Genomic DNA, 20869 nt, shown 5'->3' with positions numbered 1-20869 from the left:
GACCGCAGTAAACACATCAGACAACTTAAAAATGATGCACAGAGCTGTTTTGTTTTTATTGTAACAAATGTAAGGCAGGGCATCGGTTTGGTATCAGTGTAACAGGGTTTATACAACAGAAGCAGCAAAGACTGGAATTTGCCACTACAGCACAGTATTGCATACTGGAAATTTCTTTCTCATGCTGATCCAGGATGATGCTATTCTAAACAAGCCGTGGAGACACATACACACCACAGAGACCACCAGAGGCCTGTTCTTCTTAAGAGGATTGTTGATTTGACATGATCATGGTCCATTCTCGGTTACAAACAAGCAGCAAGCAGTCCGTAAGCTCAAACCTAATCCGGAGCAGACTTACTCTGTATAACCATGATGAGATTGCACATTTAGAAGTGCTTTATGAACAAAGTAAATCACTTGCTTTATTACTAAATATATCGCACAATTATCAAATTGAGGTCATGCAAATGCTAAAAGCAATTTGAACAGCTGTAGCTGGTTCATAAGTCTCCACTACTTATGGGTATACAGTACTTTTTTTAATTAAAGTGTTAGCATTGGACCAAAATGAAACCAACAAATGGAAAAAATTTCATTAGCACAAGCAATTTAGTATCCCATAGCTACACTGAACTAAACTGTGCATGTCTTCTGTAGCCAATCAGCGACTCTAATCATGTTTTTGCGTCTTGATTATATGTATCTGCCCTTTCCTGGCAAAGCAGGAGCATGTAGTTATCCCAAACAACTTGATCCACCTAAAATAATCACATTTTCAGGCGTGATTGAAGAACCAATTCCCATTTGGAATGATTATTATCCTGCATGTCATTTTATCATATTATGGGATGTGTGAAGGACAAGGCCCTGGTCATACAATGCATGTGGTCTTTATCAATCCCACAATATTATCTCTAATCTCTGGTGTTCTTTGGTGTTTTAATATCAAACTGTTCAGTAGCACCCACTGGCGTAACTACTCAAAGTCGGATGGCATCCCTGTGAAACTCCTGAGCATCACTATGAATACGCTACATGGTGGAAAATTCATGAGCATAGGACTAATGTTTTGGCTTTTACTATTTTTGAGGCACTACATATTCGAATAATTATATATTTCAGATATTCCGTAAAGCGACAAGAAAGTGCACACTAGGGAAGATAGTATTGCTGTTAAAATATTGCCCTCAAAGATCTACTCCTACGTAAAAACAAACTACATGCAAACGTACAGGAAGAACCAGGCTGCGCTATTTTATTAAAACCCACTTTCAGGATCTGGATTTCTGAATCTGTAAAGAGGCCGTTTGTTGTTCTGACGAGTAACAGTATTCTGGAAGATAACAACCTTAAAACAGTAAAACAGTCATGGTAATTCTTCATTCCTTGGTGATTCCTAATTTGAGATTTATCATCCGTTATAGGAGCAAGAGCTGCGATTCACAAAACATCTCAAATTATGATTGGATTTGTTTTGGTCTTTACAGAAACGGCACTACTGAATAAAAACGTTTCATGAATACCACCTCAGATTACATGATCTACCTTAAAACCAACAACCTATCGCTTAAATACAGCTAGGAATATAATGCCTACATTTAAAATGCAGTAAAAAAAGTGCAATTGGAAATTAAAGCTTCTGACTAAAGACAAGGCTCGGAGTGTACACGTTGCCCTTTTACACTGATCTCTCAGCAACTCCCAAATGCTCCAATGGAAATATGTCAATCAGTGGCAAAGGGCAACTTCCACTGCTACCCTACTAAGGCAGTGGGGTTTTAAAGGTCAGGGGTGAGGGTTCAAATCTCGAGCTCAGCCATGGCGCGGTCCAGAGGGTCGCTGCTCCAGTAGTCGTGGTCCCAGCCCAGGAACCAGCCGGTGAACGTAGGAGGCTCGAAGCCCTGCTTGATCTTCACAATAGGAGTACGGCGGTCTCGGTTGGCTGGGTCCGTCTCGATGTAGCGGGCAGCTAAAAGACAGTGAAGAGTTTTATTCCTCGTTCATTTTTATGACATATTTTATAATCTATCTAATAATACAATACTCTTTTAACTATATACCTTTCCTAGAAGTTTCATTATGGATACTAAAAAACGTGTTTTACGGTGAATAACTGAATGAGCTGCAAGTGTACAGGGTTAAACACACAGCTGTTATCCACTTTCAATCCAAAACATGCATAACACACGTGAGTGTGTTCTATGTATTACTCATAAGTGAGAAATATAATGAGCCTCACCTGAAGCTATTGCCTCGGTCTTTTCCTCCTCTTGTGCCTCATTACCGAGCCATACAAACACCTGCAACACAACCGCAGCAGTCAGAAATCCCAGGAGACATGTCTCATGTCAACACGTCTGATTTACATGCGTGCATGCTACTCGAAAATGATTTGAAAGTTATTTCAATAATTAAAAGTTGTTTGAACAGGTTTAAATTTCCGACCGGATTTTTACTGTACAGATCACTGTAAAATGTGGAGCATTCTGTTTGTTTGAGTCACTTGTAAAGGGAGAATTTAATGTTACCTGGTCCCAGGTATCCAGGATCATGACGTCATCCGTGGCCAGATCATCTTGAGTCATCTCCCCAGGTACCTCCTCAATCTGCACAGAACACAAACAGTGCCGTTATTCGGTTGCTGCATGTGCGTCATTGAACATATGGGACGATTCAACTAACAATTATTTTGATAATTAACTGATATGATTGGTTCAATTCTGGCCAGTCAAATTCAAAATAAAGGCGGATATCCACTGGAAGCTTCATTAACTGAAACACACTGAATCATTTCTGGTGTCGATTTGGAAACGACTCTAAAGCCAAAAGGATCGATTCTTTAATTTTCAACGCCTGGAATCGGCGAGTCGACTCTTTTCGTGATCGACTCCCAGCACTGTCGATGTAATGTAAACACAGGATGGTGATTAGATGACTTGACACACAACATCTAGCAAACATATATACAGTGCATGTTAATTAAATTTAAAAAACAGTGTCGCATTTGGCAATGCTAATGAGTTAAAAAAAAAAAAACGAATAAACTAATTGATTCAAAGAGCTTTGCTACTTGTAGCTGGAAGTGATTTGATGTGGTGCAATAGGCTGTTTCAAACCATAGACCCTGTAACCAATAATTAAATTCATGGCTAACTATTTTTACTACTGAATTCTATCGATTTAGTCGATTCGTTGTTGCAGTCCTAAATACATGATAAATACATAATAAATACATTTTGTGAAAGCACTCACGATGAAGCGTCCGGTTTTGTTGGAGCAGGCGAACAGTCTGGGTGGGTGAGTGTCCAGCTTATCCTTCAGCCTGGTGGATGTGCGGTACTCCGTCTTTCCTCCCAGAGCTGCCCAGAAGTCACCTGCATACGAATGAACAGCATGAATCCTTACGCAGGGCAAATTAGCACATTCCAGACAAAGGTAAATTAGCATGCCTTGCACATCAGAGATAAAAGTATACTTAATGTAATAACGTAATTACTATATTATATGTAAGGAATAATTATTATAATTTTTTTTAAAAACTTGTGGCAAAGTAATCCAAAACACGGTGGTGTGTTGCAGTGCAACGCAAAGTTATTGTTACCACCATGTATTTCATGAAGTTTTCAAGTTTTTTTTATCCATTTATAGTTGCATTTAATGTTATGGTTCATCCATGAAACATGTTATGTTAGATTGCTGTTATCACCTACGTTATAGCAGCTACAAACAAATACAGCTTGTCACGTTACTAAGAAACCAGTTTAAAAAGCTCTGCTCTTACCGCCCTCTCTGCCCTCTGCGATCTCAGAGGTAGTGACCCCGAGGATGCCACACAGCTCCTGTGCTCCCTGTTTCTCAGTGTCACTGGCACCAACGCCGACCCACATGAAGCAGCTCGATGGAGTCACCAGGACAAAGGCATCGTTGGAGTTCAGGTTTGAGGAAACAGCATCAACCTGGAGAGGGGAATTTCGATAAGCACAAACTCACACTAACTTCTTTAGTATATGGTGTTTCTGTAGTAACCAGGCCTGCTAGGTCGACTTTGGCCACCAGAGGCAGACATGAGCAGTCTGCCAGGTAATTACTCTCAATCAGTCTTGCCTGTCCCTGGCTCTATTTAATGGAAGCCTGCGGCTCAGTCTTGAGTTCAATTTGTGAGGGCAAGATTAAGCTGGTATCGGTAATTCTGAAAACTAGAGCTGTACTCTAGCCTTTCTTCTGCGCCAGGTTGGCCTCACCTTGTCAACCTAGCCACCCTCTCGGGTTCTCGAGTTCCTTCTCTTGAGAAACCTTTCCACTTTTGAGTTCACGCTTTCCCTTCAGCCTCTTTGAGAAGAGAAGGTGTTTGTTCTTTGTTTTCAGTTTCACCAAGTGCTCTGTCCCCTGTACTACCTGTGTCTTGGTACTGTAGGTAGCATGTTCAAGTTAGAGTTAGAGTTGCAATTAAAGCTTCCTCTTGCATTCTAATCCCTTAAGCCAATTCTGCACTTGGGCCCATTTTCTCATGTCTCCTGCCTCCCCAATTATATCTTCCTGGCTTAGACCTACGATAATAGCCTGAAATCTGTCTGAGGGGCCTGACCGATATGAAAAATATGTCAAGAAAGTGTTTTTAAATGAAAGAGCTACAAATTCAGAGAACGTTCAATATGGTTAAATGTACACCAACAGTTAATCTTAGTTAAACCTGGATTCACTGATATAAACGCCTATAAACAAGCACATGAATTAGACAGCTGTTATTACGTTAAAGGATCTCTATAATTCATGTCATGCTCACTGAAGGATATTTGTGTTACATACTGACCTCCACAGCCCGGGTGCATCCCGTTGAGTTGGAGCGCACTTGGAACAGGCGCGTCTGTGCCGGTTCGGTCTGACCTCCATCCCTGGATGTGCCTCCCTGATAGATCACCATGGGCTTTCCACCAAACAGACTCATGAGGTGTGCCGGCTCCTTACCCTGAACCACACGCACCTGAGAAACAGACTTACACAGTTAAATACTACTCAAGATATACCAGAGTTAATCTCGTACTTATTTCAAACCTTTAAAAATAATATAGTGTAGAATAAACTGTTAAAATTGCCTAGGAACATCTATACACCTATATAAAGGTGTATAGTCTAGAGCAGGATCTAGGGATTTGCCTTGTTACGCTAAAAGTCCTTCTGCCATCCCAAATAGCTAGCTGGCTAGTAAAAGTCTAGCAAACTAGCATTCATTTGTCACAGGAAGACACATTTATGATTTCAGGGTTGAGTCTGAATCTTGATTTGTCACATTCTTGGCAATCTAACAGTACACAAACCTCTCATGATAACAACCAAAATATTTTTCTCCAGTCAGTGACATTATCTAACTTAGCTAGCTAGCTAACTAGCAAAGCATGCAGGTTCTGTGGTAAAAAGCTTCTGGATCCCACAAAATTCTGTACAGTTTGGTCAGTTCAAGCCTCTTTGGTGACATTATTAACTGTGCTTTCTCTCCAAATCAGACTGTTTTTCTCCAAATCTATTTATTTATTTTTTTAAAAGTAGAAGAACTCCTAGAAAGAAGCAAATGTAAATTTAGCACAGTGTTAACAAATATGAATATATATAATCGGAATCAGCTATCTAAGAAGATCTAACCTTTCAAAATCATGTTTTAGTTCAGAGGTTATTAAAAACTGACTAGTAAATGCAGGAAATTGTTATGATGCCACTTCCTGTTAAACAAGTGACTTGTGGAATATTCCAAATATTTTATAGAGGTGAATATGTTCAGGTAGCAGGGTTGAGTGAATATGAACAAGCGTACATTTTATAAACTGTAATGGATGATTCAATGAAAATGATGTTTCATGCATGTGATGTTAAATGGATCCACACATTAATGCACAAAATAATATGACCTTTGAAGTCATTTAATGATTATATTTCAAAGTAAAGCGTAGGTATAGCCGACTGGGACAGTCATAAACCTATTTTCTAAGTGAAGTATAAGTTTCTTAATGTTTTTTTTTTTTATCTTTATGTTACTTATCTAAAATATCGTTGAGAAACACACGTCTATAAAATGTATCTTACTTTACATATATATATAATGTAATGCAATGTAATATCAGTGGGACACAAATGGAATCCCTGTCATGGAATCAATCATACACTGCATAAAAATGAGATCATATTATGTATTATTATTTTGGAGTTTGTTTTTCTTAAGCAAAGCAGGAGCATCATTTTTAAACCTGCAATGGAGCCTTAATTATCATTCAGTTCTGAAGATAACAGATCTCAATCCTATGTCTAGGTTCATTTTTACTGCTTCCCACCAGGTGGCATCTGTGAGCCAATCAGATTGAGTGCCCTGTTAATGCTAACATTCTTAGCAGCTTTTTTCTGGCTGGCTGGGTAACTGCGAGCTGGGCAACGGCTGGAAAAACATTGCTTCATCAGGTTTCAGACAAAAAGGGCTCTTTTGCTTCGTCTTCCTCGAACACTGGGACCAACTGTCTCCCTTCCACTCTACTCAGGCTGAATTATGCAGTTATTTACTGTTCAGCCTGATTCCAGCCATATTTGGACAAATTAAGTTTCCTAAATGTTCCTCCTGAGGTTTGTGCTTCTGAGGCTGATATATAAAAAAGTATTTTGAAATGTAGCTTTACCCAGGATCCTGCATCTGACAGCTTATTCCTGTTCTTAACAGGATTATGGGGTTTTTGTTTTTTTTGTTTTTTAGCATTTCACATGCAAGAAGTTCACACAACAAATAATGCATTCAGATGTGTGTTTTTCACAACTTTAAAGTGGTTTGTTGGACAGTGAATAGGATACACCATCAGGATTTGGTGTGACACAAACATCACAAGGCAATAAGGTGTACCATACATGGTGCATGGAAACATGCAAAGACAAGCAAAAGGATGATCGAAGCTGAGATGAGATGTGAAAGAATGTGAAGGATGTGAACAGCAGACGTGCCAACATTGCTAACGAAAAAATTCTGCTCCATTCTAATAAATGATAAAACATGCACTGGCTGAACTGATATTTAACTGCAGAAATGTTTAACTTAAAAAAAAAAGTCCATGTCAATTTCTGTCACTTTCTGTCCCAATCTGTGCATCTCAGAGTTCAAATATACAGAGAGCACGCTGATTATGTTCTTTCGTGGAGCGTCTCAATACACAGGAATCATCTGCACTTGTGAAGTGACTCATAGCTCCGGATTGCAACAACAAACATGTATTATACGTTATGTAGCAAGGGGTCACACACAGAAAATGCTATGCCTAACCTGTAAATGTTGGCACCTCTCCGAAAAGGTTAATTTTAAATAGACTGTGTCTTTTTAATATCCAGCTGCTGTCTTGTTTAGTGTCTTATACATCTGAGAAAAATAGCTTTATTTCAGATGAACAATCTTCTAGGAGATAGGTATTCTCTGACGTGTGCAACATCCTGAGGAAATTCTTTACACAAACACCACATTTAGTGTCTGTGGTGAGGGATTTATTTATTTATTTATTTATTTGAAAGAGAGACATGCTGGTCTGAGACGGGGCTACCTGAGTAGTGATAGGCGCACCAGCCACCTATAAACACACAAGCAGCAAATACAAAAAGGACAGGAAAGAATGACAAATGAAGATGAAGATGAAGATGAAGATGAAGATGGAGCTGAGCAAACATAAAATGTCAGAAGGACAATAAATATACAGTGCCCTCCACTAGTATTGGCACCCTTGATAAATATGAGCAAAGAAGGCTGTGAACATTTGTCTTTATTGCTGAACCTTTTGATCTTTTGTTAAAAAAATATAAATAAATAAAAAAAACCCACAAAAACACTCTGCTGTCATGGATATAAAAAAAATTGCAAAAACAACACAGGTTTATCAAAAAAATATCTTTATTAAATATATGTGTGCAACAATTATTGGCACACTTTTCGTCAATACTTTGTGCTACCTCCCTTTGCCAAGATAACAGCTTTGAATCTTCTCCTGTTAATGCCTGATGAGGTTGGAGAATACATGGCAAGGGATCTGAGATCATTCCTCCATACAGAATCTCTCCAGATCCTTCAAATTTCGAGCTCCACGCTGATGGACTCTCCTCTTCAGTTCACCCCACAAGTTTTCTATGGGGTTCAGGTCAGGGGACTGGGATGGCCATGGCAGGACCTTGATTTTGTGGTCAGTAAACCATTTTTGTGTTGATTTTGATGTATGTTTTGGATCATTGTCCTGCTGGAAGATCCAACCACGGACCATTTGAAGCTTTCTGGCAGAGGCAGTCAGGTTTTCATTTAATATCTGCTGAGTCCATGATGCCATGTATCCTAACAAAATGTCCAGGTCCTCTGGCAGAAAAACAGCCCCAAAACATTAAAGAGCCTCCACCATATTTAACCGTGAGTATGAGGTACTTTTCCATATGGCTACCTCTCTGTGTGCACCAAAACCACCTCTGGTGTTTATTGTCAAAAAAATCTATTTTGGTTTCATCTGACCATAGAACCCGATCCCATTTGAAGTTCCAGTAGTGTCAGGAAAACTGGAGATGCTTGAGTTTGTTTTTGGATGAGAGTAGAGGCTTTTTTCTTAAAATCCTTCCAAACAACTTGTGGTGATGTAGGTGACTTCAGATTGTAGTTTTGGAGACTTTCTGACCCCAAGATGCAACTAACTAATGCAATGCTCCAGCTGTGATCCTTGGAGATTTTTTGGCCACTCGAACCATACTCTTCACAGTGCGTTGAGACAATATAAACCAACGTCCAATTCCAGGTTGATTCATAACATTTCCAGTTGACTGGAACTTCTTAATTATTGCCCTGATGGTGGAAATGGCCATTTTCAATGCTTGTGCTATTTTCTTATAGCCACTTCCCATTTTGTGAAGCTCAACAACCTTTTGCCGCACATCACAGCTATATTCCTTGGTCTAACCCATTGTTATGAATGACTAAGTGAATTTGGGCTATGTGTTACCTCATATTTATACCCCTGTGAAACAGCAAGTCATGGTTGAACAATTTCCTGTTCCTAGTCACCCAGGTGTACTAAAACATTTTTTAAATAACAATGGGAATATACTTCAAATATACGTTTCTTATATGAATTCATAGAGGTGTCAATAATTGTTGTATTTTTTTTTGGATAAATATGTGTTGTGTTTGGAATTGTTTGACATCCATTAGAGCAGAGTATTTTTGTGAAATTTTTGAACAAAAGATCAAAAGTTTAAACAATAAAGACAATTTTTGCATAGCCTTTGCTCATATTTACCAAGGGTGCCAATATTAGTGGAGGGCACTGTATTGTGTATAATGTATGCTGCTTGCTTGGGGAAGATTCAGTTCCAAAATTGGACCTGAGGATATTTTCCACAATACCATATTATGTACATCCTATAACTCTTGTATACAAATATAAAATAAATAAATAAATAAAAGACTGACAAATAACAAATGAGGTTGAGGACAATTACTTACCTGCACAGGTCCTCCTCCGAGCTCATCATCCAGCTGCGTGGCCAAGATGGCAGATGCTCCAATTTCATCCTGTGAGGAGTCCAGACCTTGCCTGCAGGAAAAGATTGCGCTCTGTAAACAACTGATCAACAAAATACTCAGAGTCTGCTGCAACACATCATTCTCAAGCACCTCAGGGTTCTCGACAGACAGTGCTGCTTGGCTCTATTTATATAATTCTCTGATTATCTGCTGGAAATAGAAGCACCATGCTATCCATTATGAATAAAAAAAGATCTAATAGCTGCAATGAAGTCAGATTTTAGAAATTTTGGGAATATTTTGGGAATAATTTGGTATATAACAATTATAAATAAAACAACTGGGATGTGCTGTTATAGAAAAATGATCAATTCTGGGGTGTTACCAGTAACTCTGCTTCGTGTCGGGTCCCCAAGTGTTTTATTCCTTATATATTAGATGTGTGAAACAATTTCATGAAATCTTACCAAACGTAGATGATGTGTCCCTGTCTGCCGCCGTGTCTGTAGTTGTAAAGGACAATGTAACTGTCTCCGCCATAGAACTGGCCGTACGTAGACGGGTCAACAGGAACCTTGTCAGAACCTTCAATACGCCAGATCTGTAAAGGGAGAATATGAGACGCTCTGTTGTTGCTTTGAAACATTAAACGTTCACAAATCTGCGAGAATGAATATTTGATTGTATTATCTGTCATTATTAATTCAAACCAATGCATGTGCTGAGCTCTCACCTGTTTCTCTCCACGGCCGTCATCAATCATGCCGTGCTGCGCTGCCATGGCATGCGATTCGTGCAGTGTGGCAGCGTCGAATGGCACCTTCTCAATCTTGGCGATGTGGTTGGAAACGTACGCCACGCCCATGCCGTCTGTCTGGTCCACATCACGCCAGTTCTTGAAGAACTGCTTGAACAGTGGAGTCTCGCCCATCTCGGGGAGGATCTGCACCTGAGTGTGCTTCGCGTAGCCCATCTTTTTAATGAAGCCATCTGCTGCTTTCATGGCTGCCTTGCGCTCCTCAACATTGGCGTCCTTTCCTGTTTGGCGGAGGCCAACGGATGTTAAATGCATCGTGACAAAACTTCTAATGTATAACATTGTTCAAGTTTTAAAATCCATGGGATTTTTCGAATTCTTAACACTTCTCGTATTTACTGATGCTTGGCTCAAATTTGTTGACGTTATTACTATTTACACCCCAGCGCTGATGAATTCTCAATTCTGATTGGTTTAGAAAATGTGGATTCATTTTCTCTAAAAAATGGTAGTTTTGGCAATAATTCAAATCACAGGTTTATATTACTGCACTCAACTTACACAGGGAAATATTACATATTACTGAAAAATAATCATCTTTGGGGTGGTAACTTTGTGTCCGTCTCATCACGCCACCCTGTCATTGATTATTTTCCTATAATAGCACGCCCGGCCACATTCAATATGCAATTGATTAGAGATGAGGTATGCAAAGGCTTTTAGTCACTAAACCTGCATGCTAAACTAGTTGTGTAACTTGGCTAACATTTGTGATTATAAAAAATATGAGCTTTTATGTTGTATTTTGACAAGTTTGGCTACTAGCTAGCTAGCTTTATGGGACGACAGGAGCCCATGAGGGTGTTTACAATGTGTGCATCATGAGTATTCGTTGAGTCTGGTTTATACTTTATGATGGCAAACAGATGCTCCTAGGTCAGTGGCTTTTCAAAATCAAAATCTTTATTTTCAGGGGTCATGGGTACTTGGGTGGCTGTGGCTCAGGTGGTAGAGCGGGTTGTCCACTAATCGTAGGGTTGGCGGTTCGATTCCCGGCCCACGTGACTCCACATACCGAAGTGTCCTTGGGCAAGACACTGAACCCCAAGTTGCTCCGGATGGCAAGTTAGCGCCTTGCGTGGCAGCTCTGCTACCATTGGAGTGTGAGTGTGTGTGGGAATGGGTGAATGAGACACAGTGTAAAGTGCTTTGGATAAAAGCGCTTTATATGTGCAGACCATTACCATTGACCATTTAAAGATACTAAGCTGAGGCTGATGTCTTTGGCTTTGCTTGCTTACCTTTCCAGACAAAGATCTTGCCATCTGGACCATGATCCAGAATAAAGCAATCCGTGGACTCCAGAGCACTCTGGGTAAAAGGGTTCTCATCAGCCACCAATGCCATAGCCATGGTGCCGCTAGCGTCCGAAACCTGTAGATTAGAAAAATGTACTTCAGACAAGGAGTTAAATAAGAGTTGTCTTCACTGTTTCATCTGTTTGAATAGTCAGAGCACCTTGTACAGTTTAGCCAGTTTCCTGTTGGACGCATCTGCTTTGACATCATCATCGGCTCCTTCAGGCAGGTCTGGCTTTGCTCCTAGAACCTGTTGTCAGACATGGAAACTTTTTTTAAGAGACTCCTCTTGACTAAGCATAAACATTGCTGTTAGTACAGTCGGAATATATTTATTTTTAGGTTGAATCTTTACCTCAAGTATCTTTTCTCGTTCCACACCTTCGTCACACACGTACACACGGGCTCTTCCGCTACGCTCATTATCACGGATTGCCTTGGCAAGCTGAGTGGCCTTCAGCTTCTCAAAGCGATTGCTCTTGGATCCACACCACTGGTAGATCTCCTGAAATACACAGAAATGGTCGATGAGTAAGGAATAAATTACGCCAGGATGATTTACAATGATGCAGTTGATTATTTAACATAACTATAACTCCTTCCAGAAAACCTAACTAATATCAACTATTACACATGTCCCTGTGTAAGTTACTATAGAAACGTTAAGACTGACCCGTCTTCCTTCATTTCCTTCATGCCCATGAGATACTCACATTGCCGAGGTCCAGGATGAAGCAGTCGCCTTGGTTAAAGCTGTCCCAGCTGACCGGCACCTCTGTTGCCCTTACAACACGACGACCTTTGACTTGGAGCACACGCTGCACCACAACCTCGTTGGTGACAACGTGCTTAAACCCTGACGCAACTCCTCCTTTCTGAAACGAAGACAAAAGATTAAAGTCAGGAAGCTGGTTTTCAGTGACATCAGTACCACTGCATCTGTGTGTACAGTGGAGACTGATGCACTGAAAGCCCATTTCACACCATAGACATGAAGATCCATATTAACTCGCAGCTGCTCCCATCACTGCGATCTGCCTTTTGAAAATCAAAACAGATTCGACAGAAATATGTGAAAGGTTTTCAACAAATATAACAATATTACTGTGGTAGTATCTACACTTTTGCACTCCATCTGATTGAATATGCACTTAGTTTTTCTTTCTGAAGTAATCAGGACTGTATCTTACTCCCTCAGTGAGAGTCCTTTTCTTTAGGGGTCAAAAGTAATTGCCCGTTTGGAATGCATTTCGTTTACTATTTTATATAACAACATGTATATACAGCAGCAAATAATTTCAATATAAAAAAAAAACTGACTAAGCAGCGACAGTTTCCTGATGCTTTTTTTTTTTTAAACAGGTACAGTTCACTTAGATTTTGTAGAAAATGATAGAAAATTACAGTCATCTAGTACAAGATCCTCCATTTCAACTAGCTTTACTAACCCGAGAAGGACACAAGCATTACAATTCCTGACTCTTCAGTGCAGAAAAAGAGTCAAAAATCAACATTCAGAGGATCAACAAGCTTGATCTGTATCATGAGTATATACTGGAAGCATGTGACATGCCCATTAGACTGTTTTACTGCGAGTCAAATTAATGAACCACCTGCTCCAGTTTATTAAGGCTATAATATTTGCTAATATTGTGACTGTGCACATATTTCTTCAGTGCAAACAGGGGTACAGAGACTGCATGCTCAGACAAAGAGTTTTAGACTACTAATGGCTGACAAAACCATTTTGCAAAGATATTATCCTTCACTTTCTGGCCTCGGGGTCTTTTCAGTGTACTGTAGTGTTCGCTGTTCTGAGATCACGTCTGCAATGAGTTCAGAACAACATACTGTTCCAACAAGGCCAAAAATTAAGTATGTATTTTATCACATGGATTCTAGTTTTCATATGTACTCAGTTTGCTCGGATGCAGATCCGCTTTCCAGCGGCCGTTCCGAAACAGAAAACAAAAGCACTCCTTAAATGTTCGGTTTGAGTGGCTGTGTTTATTTGCATGCTCCTTTTTAGTAGACCATCTGAAAAACTAACCACACCCACAAGCACAAACATACTACAAAGTCTGTAAATACTTTATGGCTTTTTAGGTTATATTTGACTAGTGTAGAAATTCTAAAATCAGCAGGATGTTTATTTACTGCTAGGTATTATATATTGTCGGAAAAACAGGACAAACCCTGCACAAGTACAGCCCGTATTTACAATACTACATGTGGATGTGACCTTTAATAATGGAAAACGGGACAATTTTAAACCCTGTTTCATGTGCATGTCACTTACCATGTACTGCAGACCTTTCTTAAAGTAGCCCAGGAACGTTTTAGATTCGTGTCCCTGGACCTCACGGTATTGTATGGGTTTTCCACCCAGGTGATCATCCAGCTGCACTGTAAATATGGCAGCTGATCCACTTTCATCCTGCGTGCAAGCGTCACCTGGAAGACACAAGCAAAAAAACAATTGCACGGGTTTGACCATCGTATAAACGTTCCGGTCCAATTAACTGCTGTAGAACAGTGCTGAAGGAAATCTTAACCTACTGAGGTCACTGGAACCATTTTGACATGATCAACTGCTAATTTATAACAAATTTCTCACCCTAGTTCTTTTACTGAAGCTTACTTTAGTGCAAAAGTGCTAACAGCTTTGGATCCGATCAGGCCAAAGCTCATATAGACGACAGTCTTACCCAGCCAGAAGTGGAGGTCGTACTGCAGGTTACCGGAGCGCTGTTTGATGGTGTTGAGGACCACATAGGCATCGCCTGTGTAGAACCCACCGTACAGGTTCTCTGGTACAGCAACCAGGTCGAAATTCTCAACCCTCCACACCTGCAGTCCAGGCTGCTGGCCTGCCTTCTCAAACTCAGGATGGTACACCATACTGTCTGGAAAGAAAAATACAGATCTCACAGACGAGGACCGTATTCTGCAAATTCTCAGTCCAGAAACATGCCTCAGTGATTAATTCGTTCATCTTTAATAACTGCTTTATCCTTAACATGGTCATGGTGGATCCGGAGTCTATCCCAGGAACAATTGGTGCAAGGTGAGAATACACCCTGGATGGGACACCAGCTCAGCACAGAGAACCATGCACACACATTCACACACTTATTCACACCTAGGTGCAATTTAGAGTCACCAATCCACCTACAAGCATGTTTTTGGGAGGAAAACCAAGAGGAAATCTCCATGGACATGAGGAGACACGGACAAAACTCCACACAGATCATAACCTGTGCTCCGGATCAAACCGGGGACCCTGGAGGGGTGAAGCAGCAATGCTACCTGGCCCGCCTCAATAACTCACTATTGCAAAATGCTAAACTGAAACAAATTTGTGAGGATGACAAATCATTGTTATTTTCGTACATATACACACTTGACCTATTCAACCATCAACCTTAATATGGTCGCAATACATCAGGCTACTAACAGAGGATTTTGAATTCAATTCTATTCTATTTGTACAGCACTTTTTACAATAGACACTGTCACAAAGCAGCTTTACAGAAATCCAGATTTAGAGTTATATTTTGAGTGCTAATGAGCAAGCCAGAGGTGATATGGTGACTCCCAAACTCCCTGAGGACATGAGGAAGAAACTTTTGAAAGGAACCAGACTCAAAAGGGAACCTGTCCTCTTCTGGACGCTGGATAGTTGGATTATATGGTGAAGCAGAATAAAGACAAACAGTACTAAGTGTGTTGAAAGGTAGTTCGGTATGAGCAGACTATGTTTCAAAGGCAAATCCTTGAAATACACAGTTGAAATACTCCTGCGAGCTCTACCCATTAAAATCACTAGTTTGGTGCAAAAACTGAACACAGAGAAGTTTCTCTGTTGTCATGTTTTGAACTTAAGTCTCCAACTCTGAACACAAACCCTTAGCTTTTAAACGGTAATTCTTAGGTGATTAGGTCCACTGTACAACACCTCGCCTAGCATACAGAACACTTACAAAACTGGGAGTCTAAATAAACCCAGGGACTGGAAGTTGTTTTTTTTTCCCCGTGCTGAAGGACATTTAGACCAAGCCCACATGAAGAGGAAGAGCTGTGACTCAGGCTAGCAGTATGGGAACAGCAGCTGCTGCCTGCTAAAACATTTGCTCCAGCTGCCTTTCCTAACACCCACATATACATACAAACACTGAGTGCAAGCATACCCACTGAGCATTAACATAGTTCTGCATCAGTTTTGGCATGACACTGCAGTGAGGTTTGGGACTGGGGACACATGTTGGCAGAGACACTTGTGGTGGGCGTTTGAGGATGTTTGAAATTTTTTAGGTCCACCCCAATCCTCTTGTAAAAATAAGAGAGACAGGCCAAAAACAGGGAGCACACAGAGGCAGTAGATAGCATTAGAAGTCCTCACAAGACGTACTCTAGACCGTGAAACGTTGGGTAGGCTGTATACCATAGTAATATATGTCATATAGGTTCTGGGAATGATTCACAACCCAAATAACATGTGACGGTCCATTTCCATTTATGGATGAGGTAAAATGGGTTGATCAGTTGGGCTACAGACCAACAGAGTTTCAACATCTGGAGTTTAGCGGTTGCTGAGGTCAGACCAAATATGAATAAAATTTGCCCAACATAAAAGCCAATTCACTGAAAGGGAAAGGACGTGGGACGTGAAAGATGGTAGTGGGTATTTGGGCTTCGTGCCTATTTTATCTAGGTAAACTTTAACCTCTTGTCTGCCAATAGACTGTGATCTGTCATCGGTAGAATAAAAGTAGTAATCGCACTCAACCTTTTGCATTTGTTTTCCGAGTGTTGATCTGAAGAAGAAAGAAAAAAAATAACTAGCAGTCTAATGTAATCCCTACATTATCTTTTATTTTACCTCAATTTTTCTCTCCGTCTGCTAGGATTTTCATGTTAGACATTTTTTGGCACCTCTGCATCTGTATGGTATGTGGACCTAAAAAAAATGGCAACTCAGTGTACACAGTCTAGTATGATACAGTGTAAAATTCATAGTGTATAATCTAGTCATTTGGGGCAAATAAAAAACATCATTGTGTTAAGAATCAAGCTATCAGTTGCAGTAAATATTAACTTCCGTAGGCCTTAAACCCAATTAAACATATCACTAAAGAATATACTGCAGAAGTCCGGGTCTATTCCGCTTTTATAGTACCAATAAAACTGACCAGGTATTCCCTTTTTATTCTTACAAGTTTAGGGAAGTGGTTGCTTCATTAAAGTACTAGTTCCGGTCTTGGTTTAAAATCTGAGAAGACCAAATACAGGTCAAGATGTACATAAAAGAACACGAAGCATAGTGGTGTTCAAATGTTAAACATTGTAAAAAAAATAAAATAAAATAATAAAATAAACTGTGTTTGAACTGGTGTTTGCCTCGTAGGTGATCGAGTTACTAAAATATTGTGGTAAACTTTCCTGTCTATGATGTCATCTATTACGCCAAACTGTTAGAGGTACTGAATAATAAATCTGTGCATAAAATAGGGTTATTAAATTACAGTAGCTTATTTAATAATGCACCACGCCCAAAGCCAGCTGTATTTTGTGTCTTGGATACACAGCTACACTAAAGGCTTGCCTTTAACCTTGCTTTTATTAAATTTAAATCGATATCAAGGAACACATTCTAGACAAGATTATTTTTTAGATGTGAAGAACTGTGCTGAACAAAAACACTTAACAGGCCCCTGTAGACATGCTCTTGTCACTGAAGAAGCATTGTAATTAGATCTTTATCAAGGGATTTAATGGGTGTGTATATGCGTGTGTGTGTGTGTTGTACACAAGTGAAGTTGGAATCTTTTCCCTAGCTCGACACATTCACACTTCTTTCTCGCACTTCGATTCATCATGTCGGAGAAGAAACAGAATCAGCGCAGTTTACTTTAGATTTCCATCCTACGTTGTGAGCGAGAGTGCTAACCCAAACAGTGTTATAAATAACCCAGGTCACATGACTGATGTATGCCTTGTGTGCTCATGGGAAGAGAAAAAAAAAAAGGCAGGGACTTTAAAGGGAAGAGTCTCAGTCAGTCAACATGCAATCAAAGCTACATATAAAAGACTGTTTACACAGACTATAATCATGTATGGGATAAAACATTTCATGGAGTAGTGTTGTAGGAAAATAATCAACAAACGCGGAGGTATGATAATGCAACTCGGCACAAAGCAAAGTTACTGTTACCAGCTCAAAGTTGATTATTTTCCTACAACAGTATGTCCTGAAGTGTTTTATTCCTTTTATACCACAGCAATATGTCAAACATTATAAGTTTTATTTGTGAAAGAACAACTCATTGTACCTTTTGGCTGTTTTTAGTCATGTTTAATGTTGTTGAACGTCCACAAGACTGTTATCAGTCATCTGAGGTTATTGTATCAGTAAGCAGTCATACTCTCACCGACTTCTCTTTATTTCTCATGTCAATAAGACAAAAACCGTATAGAGCACCTTAAACAAATTCGACCATTACAGATTCCACTTTTTCTCGCTCACATTCTTGATAACACTGTTCCATGCCTACACGAGTTCCTTGAGTTCATTTATGAAAACACACATGATCGAGTGTCCCTGTCTGACTCATTCTCACCACAGTGAGAGATCCCAGCCTCCCGACTCCTTCTCCTTCTCCTTCAGCCCTTAATATTGAGCACAGCAAAATAGTGACCGCTTCAGCAAAAAACCCACTCAGCACTGTGTTTACCCAGCATGACTACACCTTTACGCCGCCTTCATACAACATACAGTAAAAAAAAATGCGCTGAGGAGACCATATAAGGGTTCAAAGTCTGCTGTGGGCACAAATGCATGCTTTAATTGCAAGCTACTGTACTGTATTGTTCTGTAAACACTAACTGAGGATAGATGTTGATCTGAGAGCGCTGTGTTGGTAGCAAGGCTGCAATTTAATGCAGGGGTGGATCTGAAGAAGGTTTAGAGCAGCAGGAATAAGCAGAAGGAAAAAGTTAGTGTGTACAGCATGAGAGGATAAGGAGTGTGGTGGTTGGACAGTGGACTCGTCAGTCTACACTTCCTTCTCTGACAAGGAACTAGAATAATTTTAGCCTGCAACTGAAAAACCCCGAGGTAAACACAATGGCTGTAGCAGATCAGTGAGCTCATCCCTCATTAGTGCGTTATCAGTCGTTATACCACAGTGTTTTTGAATTCTCTACTCCGATTGGTCGAAAGGTGTTGATTAATTTGCAGATAGTAGCATGGGCTGCAAGGCAAATTAGAGGTTTAAATACTCAGGGATTTGCATGGCGGAAACTCCCCTGGAAAACCATACATTCTCATTTTCTTCACTTCAAATCCGATGCATTGACATTACAACTCATACCCTACTGTAACCATCATTTGTCATTACACTGAAAATCCACAAAGCGATGACACAACGTTAGACCATGCACTTCCTTTTGTGGTAAAGTTAGGGCACAATGTTTAGTTGTTTTGCCTGGGTTTCCATGGTAACAAACATGAGACATGAGCTTAGTAATCAAAACAGGAAACCCCTACAATATGTAATACTTCTTTAATTAATGGTGTATATCTAGCATATAGACTGTAGCCAACATAATATGCGTCAGAAAATCCCTTCTTTTTTTTTTCATAAAAAATTTGCATGCTTGAGTATACCCCTGTAGAGTATCCTTTTAACCTTTCCATCAGGATTCAAGACATTAAGCACTAGAGAGGGGATTTTAAATCTCTATAAAGCTGTGTGAGATAACCTACTTTTAGTACATAGTTTAATTTGCTGCAACGCATTACGCTAATACACAATTGAGTGGGCAATATATTGCAACACTGCAGGCCATTATTTCAGTCATATAGTGAACATGAAACATTGCACTGAATTACCAGACTTTTTAGGATATTGATGCCCCAAGGTGACAACGAACAACACTATTCATCTATTGATTAGGAAAGAATGTTGCTACACTGGTTTGAAACGAAACAACAGCTCTTTTCAAGTACTATATGTGCTTTAATAACTATATCTTTATCTTTTCTGCCAGGAAATTCAGAGCAGTGATTGTGAATTTGCCTAAATTGTGTACACTGGCTCTGTAATTCATTTTTACCTTGCCATATATGGCCTGGGTGTGCTGAAAGAGCAGTGGAAATGAGGATGGCTGTAAAACAGTTACAGTTTGACTCTGGATCAGTAATGCATGCCAATTAACGCTCTTCAGTAGGGGAACTAGTTGAAGGAAGTACTTATTTACAGTTGCTCCTTGGGATGAGGAATTTATGCAAAATTACAACTGACACAGGATACAAATGAGGATTATGGGCTTTGCTCAAGGACCCAACTATGACAGTGCTGGGGTTTGAACTTGTAACCTACTGGTTATTAAACCAAAGCCTTAACCAGTGAGCCACCCCAACCCAATTTACTACGCAGCCTGATATGATATGGGAATTCTGGCTCTTTTCAGTGAATCAGTTCATTTGACTCAGCTCACTGACTTTTTCACTGACATTTTTTCCCTAACTTTTTTTTTTTAACCAGTGATTGTTTTTCTTTGACTAAGTATTTTGTTTAAGCAACTATACTCTACTCTACCCTCTAATTAACAAAATAATATTACTTTGCTTACACTGTAACAATAACGACAATTTAAAAAAAATTAGGTCATATATGCGAGTCGGCTCTCAACGTTAACCTAAAATAACTGGCTCAACTGAACCGATTCGTCCTGGAACGACACATCATTAGTATCTACAGTCTTCTAGGACAGTTTGCAGTCGCTCGTAATTAAGTAATGCTGCTTAAACATACACAGAAAAACGTCTTACCTGCTGTTGAGTGATATCTTCTGGGTGTGACTGCGGGAGCTGAGTGTCCTGTCTCGGTGTGCAGAATAAACACAGAGCGCTTTGACTGTAATCTGGACCGGGAGACGCCCCTCTGACACAGCGCTGCAGGAGGAGGAGAGGGCGGTGCCACTGGAGTGTTTAATCCCCGCAGGGAAATTAGAGAGGGGTTAGTCTCCAATACGGTCCATTCTGAAGTGATGAACCCTACGTAGGGCACTTGGAATAGGGACAGGCCCACGGCAGCCATTTTTAGGGTCGTTTAAAACTTCAAAGGGGCTCGGTTTCCAGGGCAACTACCAATGAGTACTTTGCTCGCGAGAGCTTTTAAATTGTTTTTATGCTGAATAACAAAATGGCGGCTACAAAACTCAGGTTTAAATGTA

At 40.0% G+C, this 20869-nt stretch overlaps 1 protein-coding gene across 1 annotated transcript; it reads right to left on the bottom strand.

Moving 5' to 3' along the window:
• Positions 1–32: 32 nt before the first annotated feature.
• On the bottom strand, positions 33–20587 carry gsna (gelsolin a). The gene is made up of 16 exons (XM_053648382.1): positions 20466–20587; positions 14338–14535; positions 13929–14083; positions 12343–12504; positions 11985–12134; positions 11790–11879; positions 11573–11705; positions 10248–10552; positions 9982–10115; positions 9494–9584; positions 4814–4984; positions 3785–3959; positions 3256–3377; positions 2532–2609; positions 2243–2303; positions 33–1972 (listed from the first exon to the last, which is right to left on the bottom strand). Exons 2-16 carry the CDS (start codon positions 14528–14530, stop codon positions 1803–1805), a joined length of 2190 nt encoding a protein of 729 aa, XP_053504357.1. The 5' UTR covers positions 14531–14535; positions 20466–20587; the 3' UTR covers positions 33–1802.
• Positions 20588–20869: the final 282 nt, after the last annotated feature.

The sequence above is a fragment of the Ictalurus furcatus genome, chromosome 18 (genome assembly GCF_023375685.1).
Source record: "Ictalurus furcatus strain D&B chromosome 18, Billie_1.0, whole genome shotgun sequence".
In the NCBI taxonomy this organism is placed as follows: Eukaryota; Metazoa; Chordata; class Actinopteri; order Siluriformes; family Ictaluridae; genus Ictalurus; species Ictalurus furcatus.
This window is presented reverse-complemented; position numbering and strand designations above follow the sequence as displayed.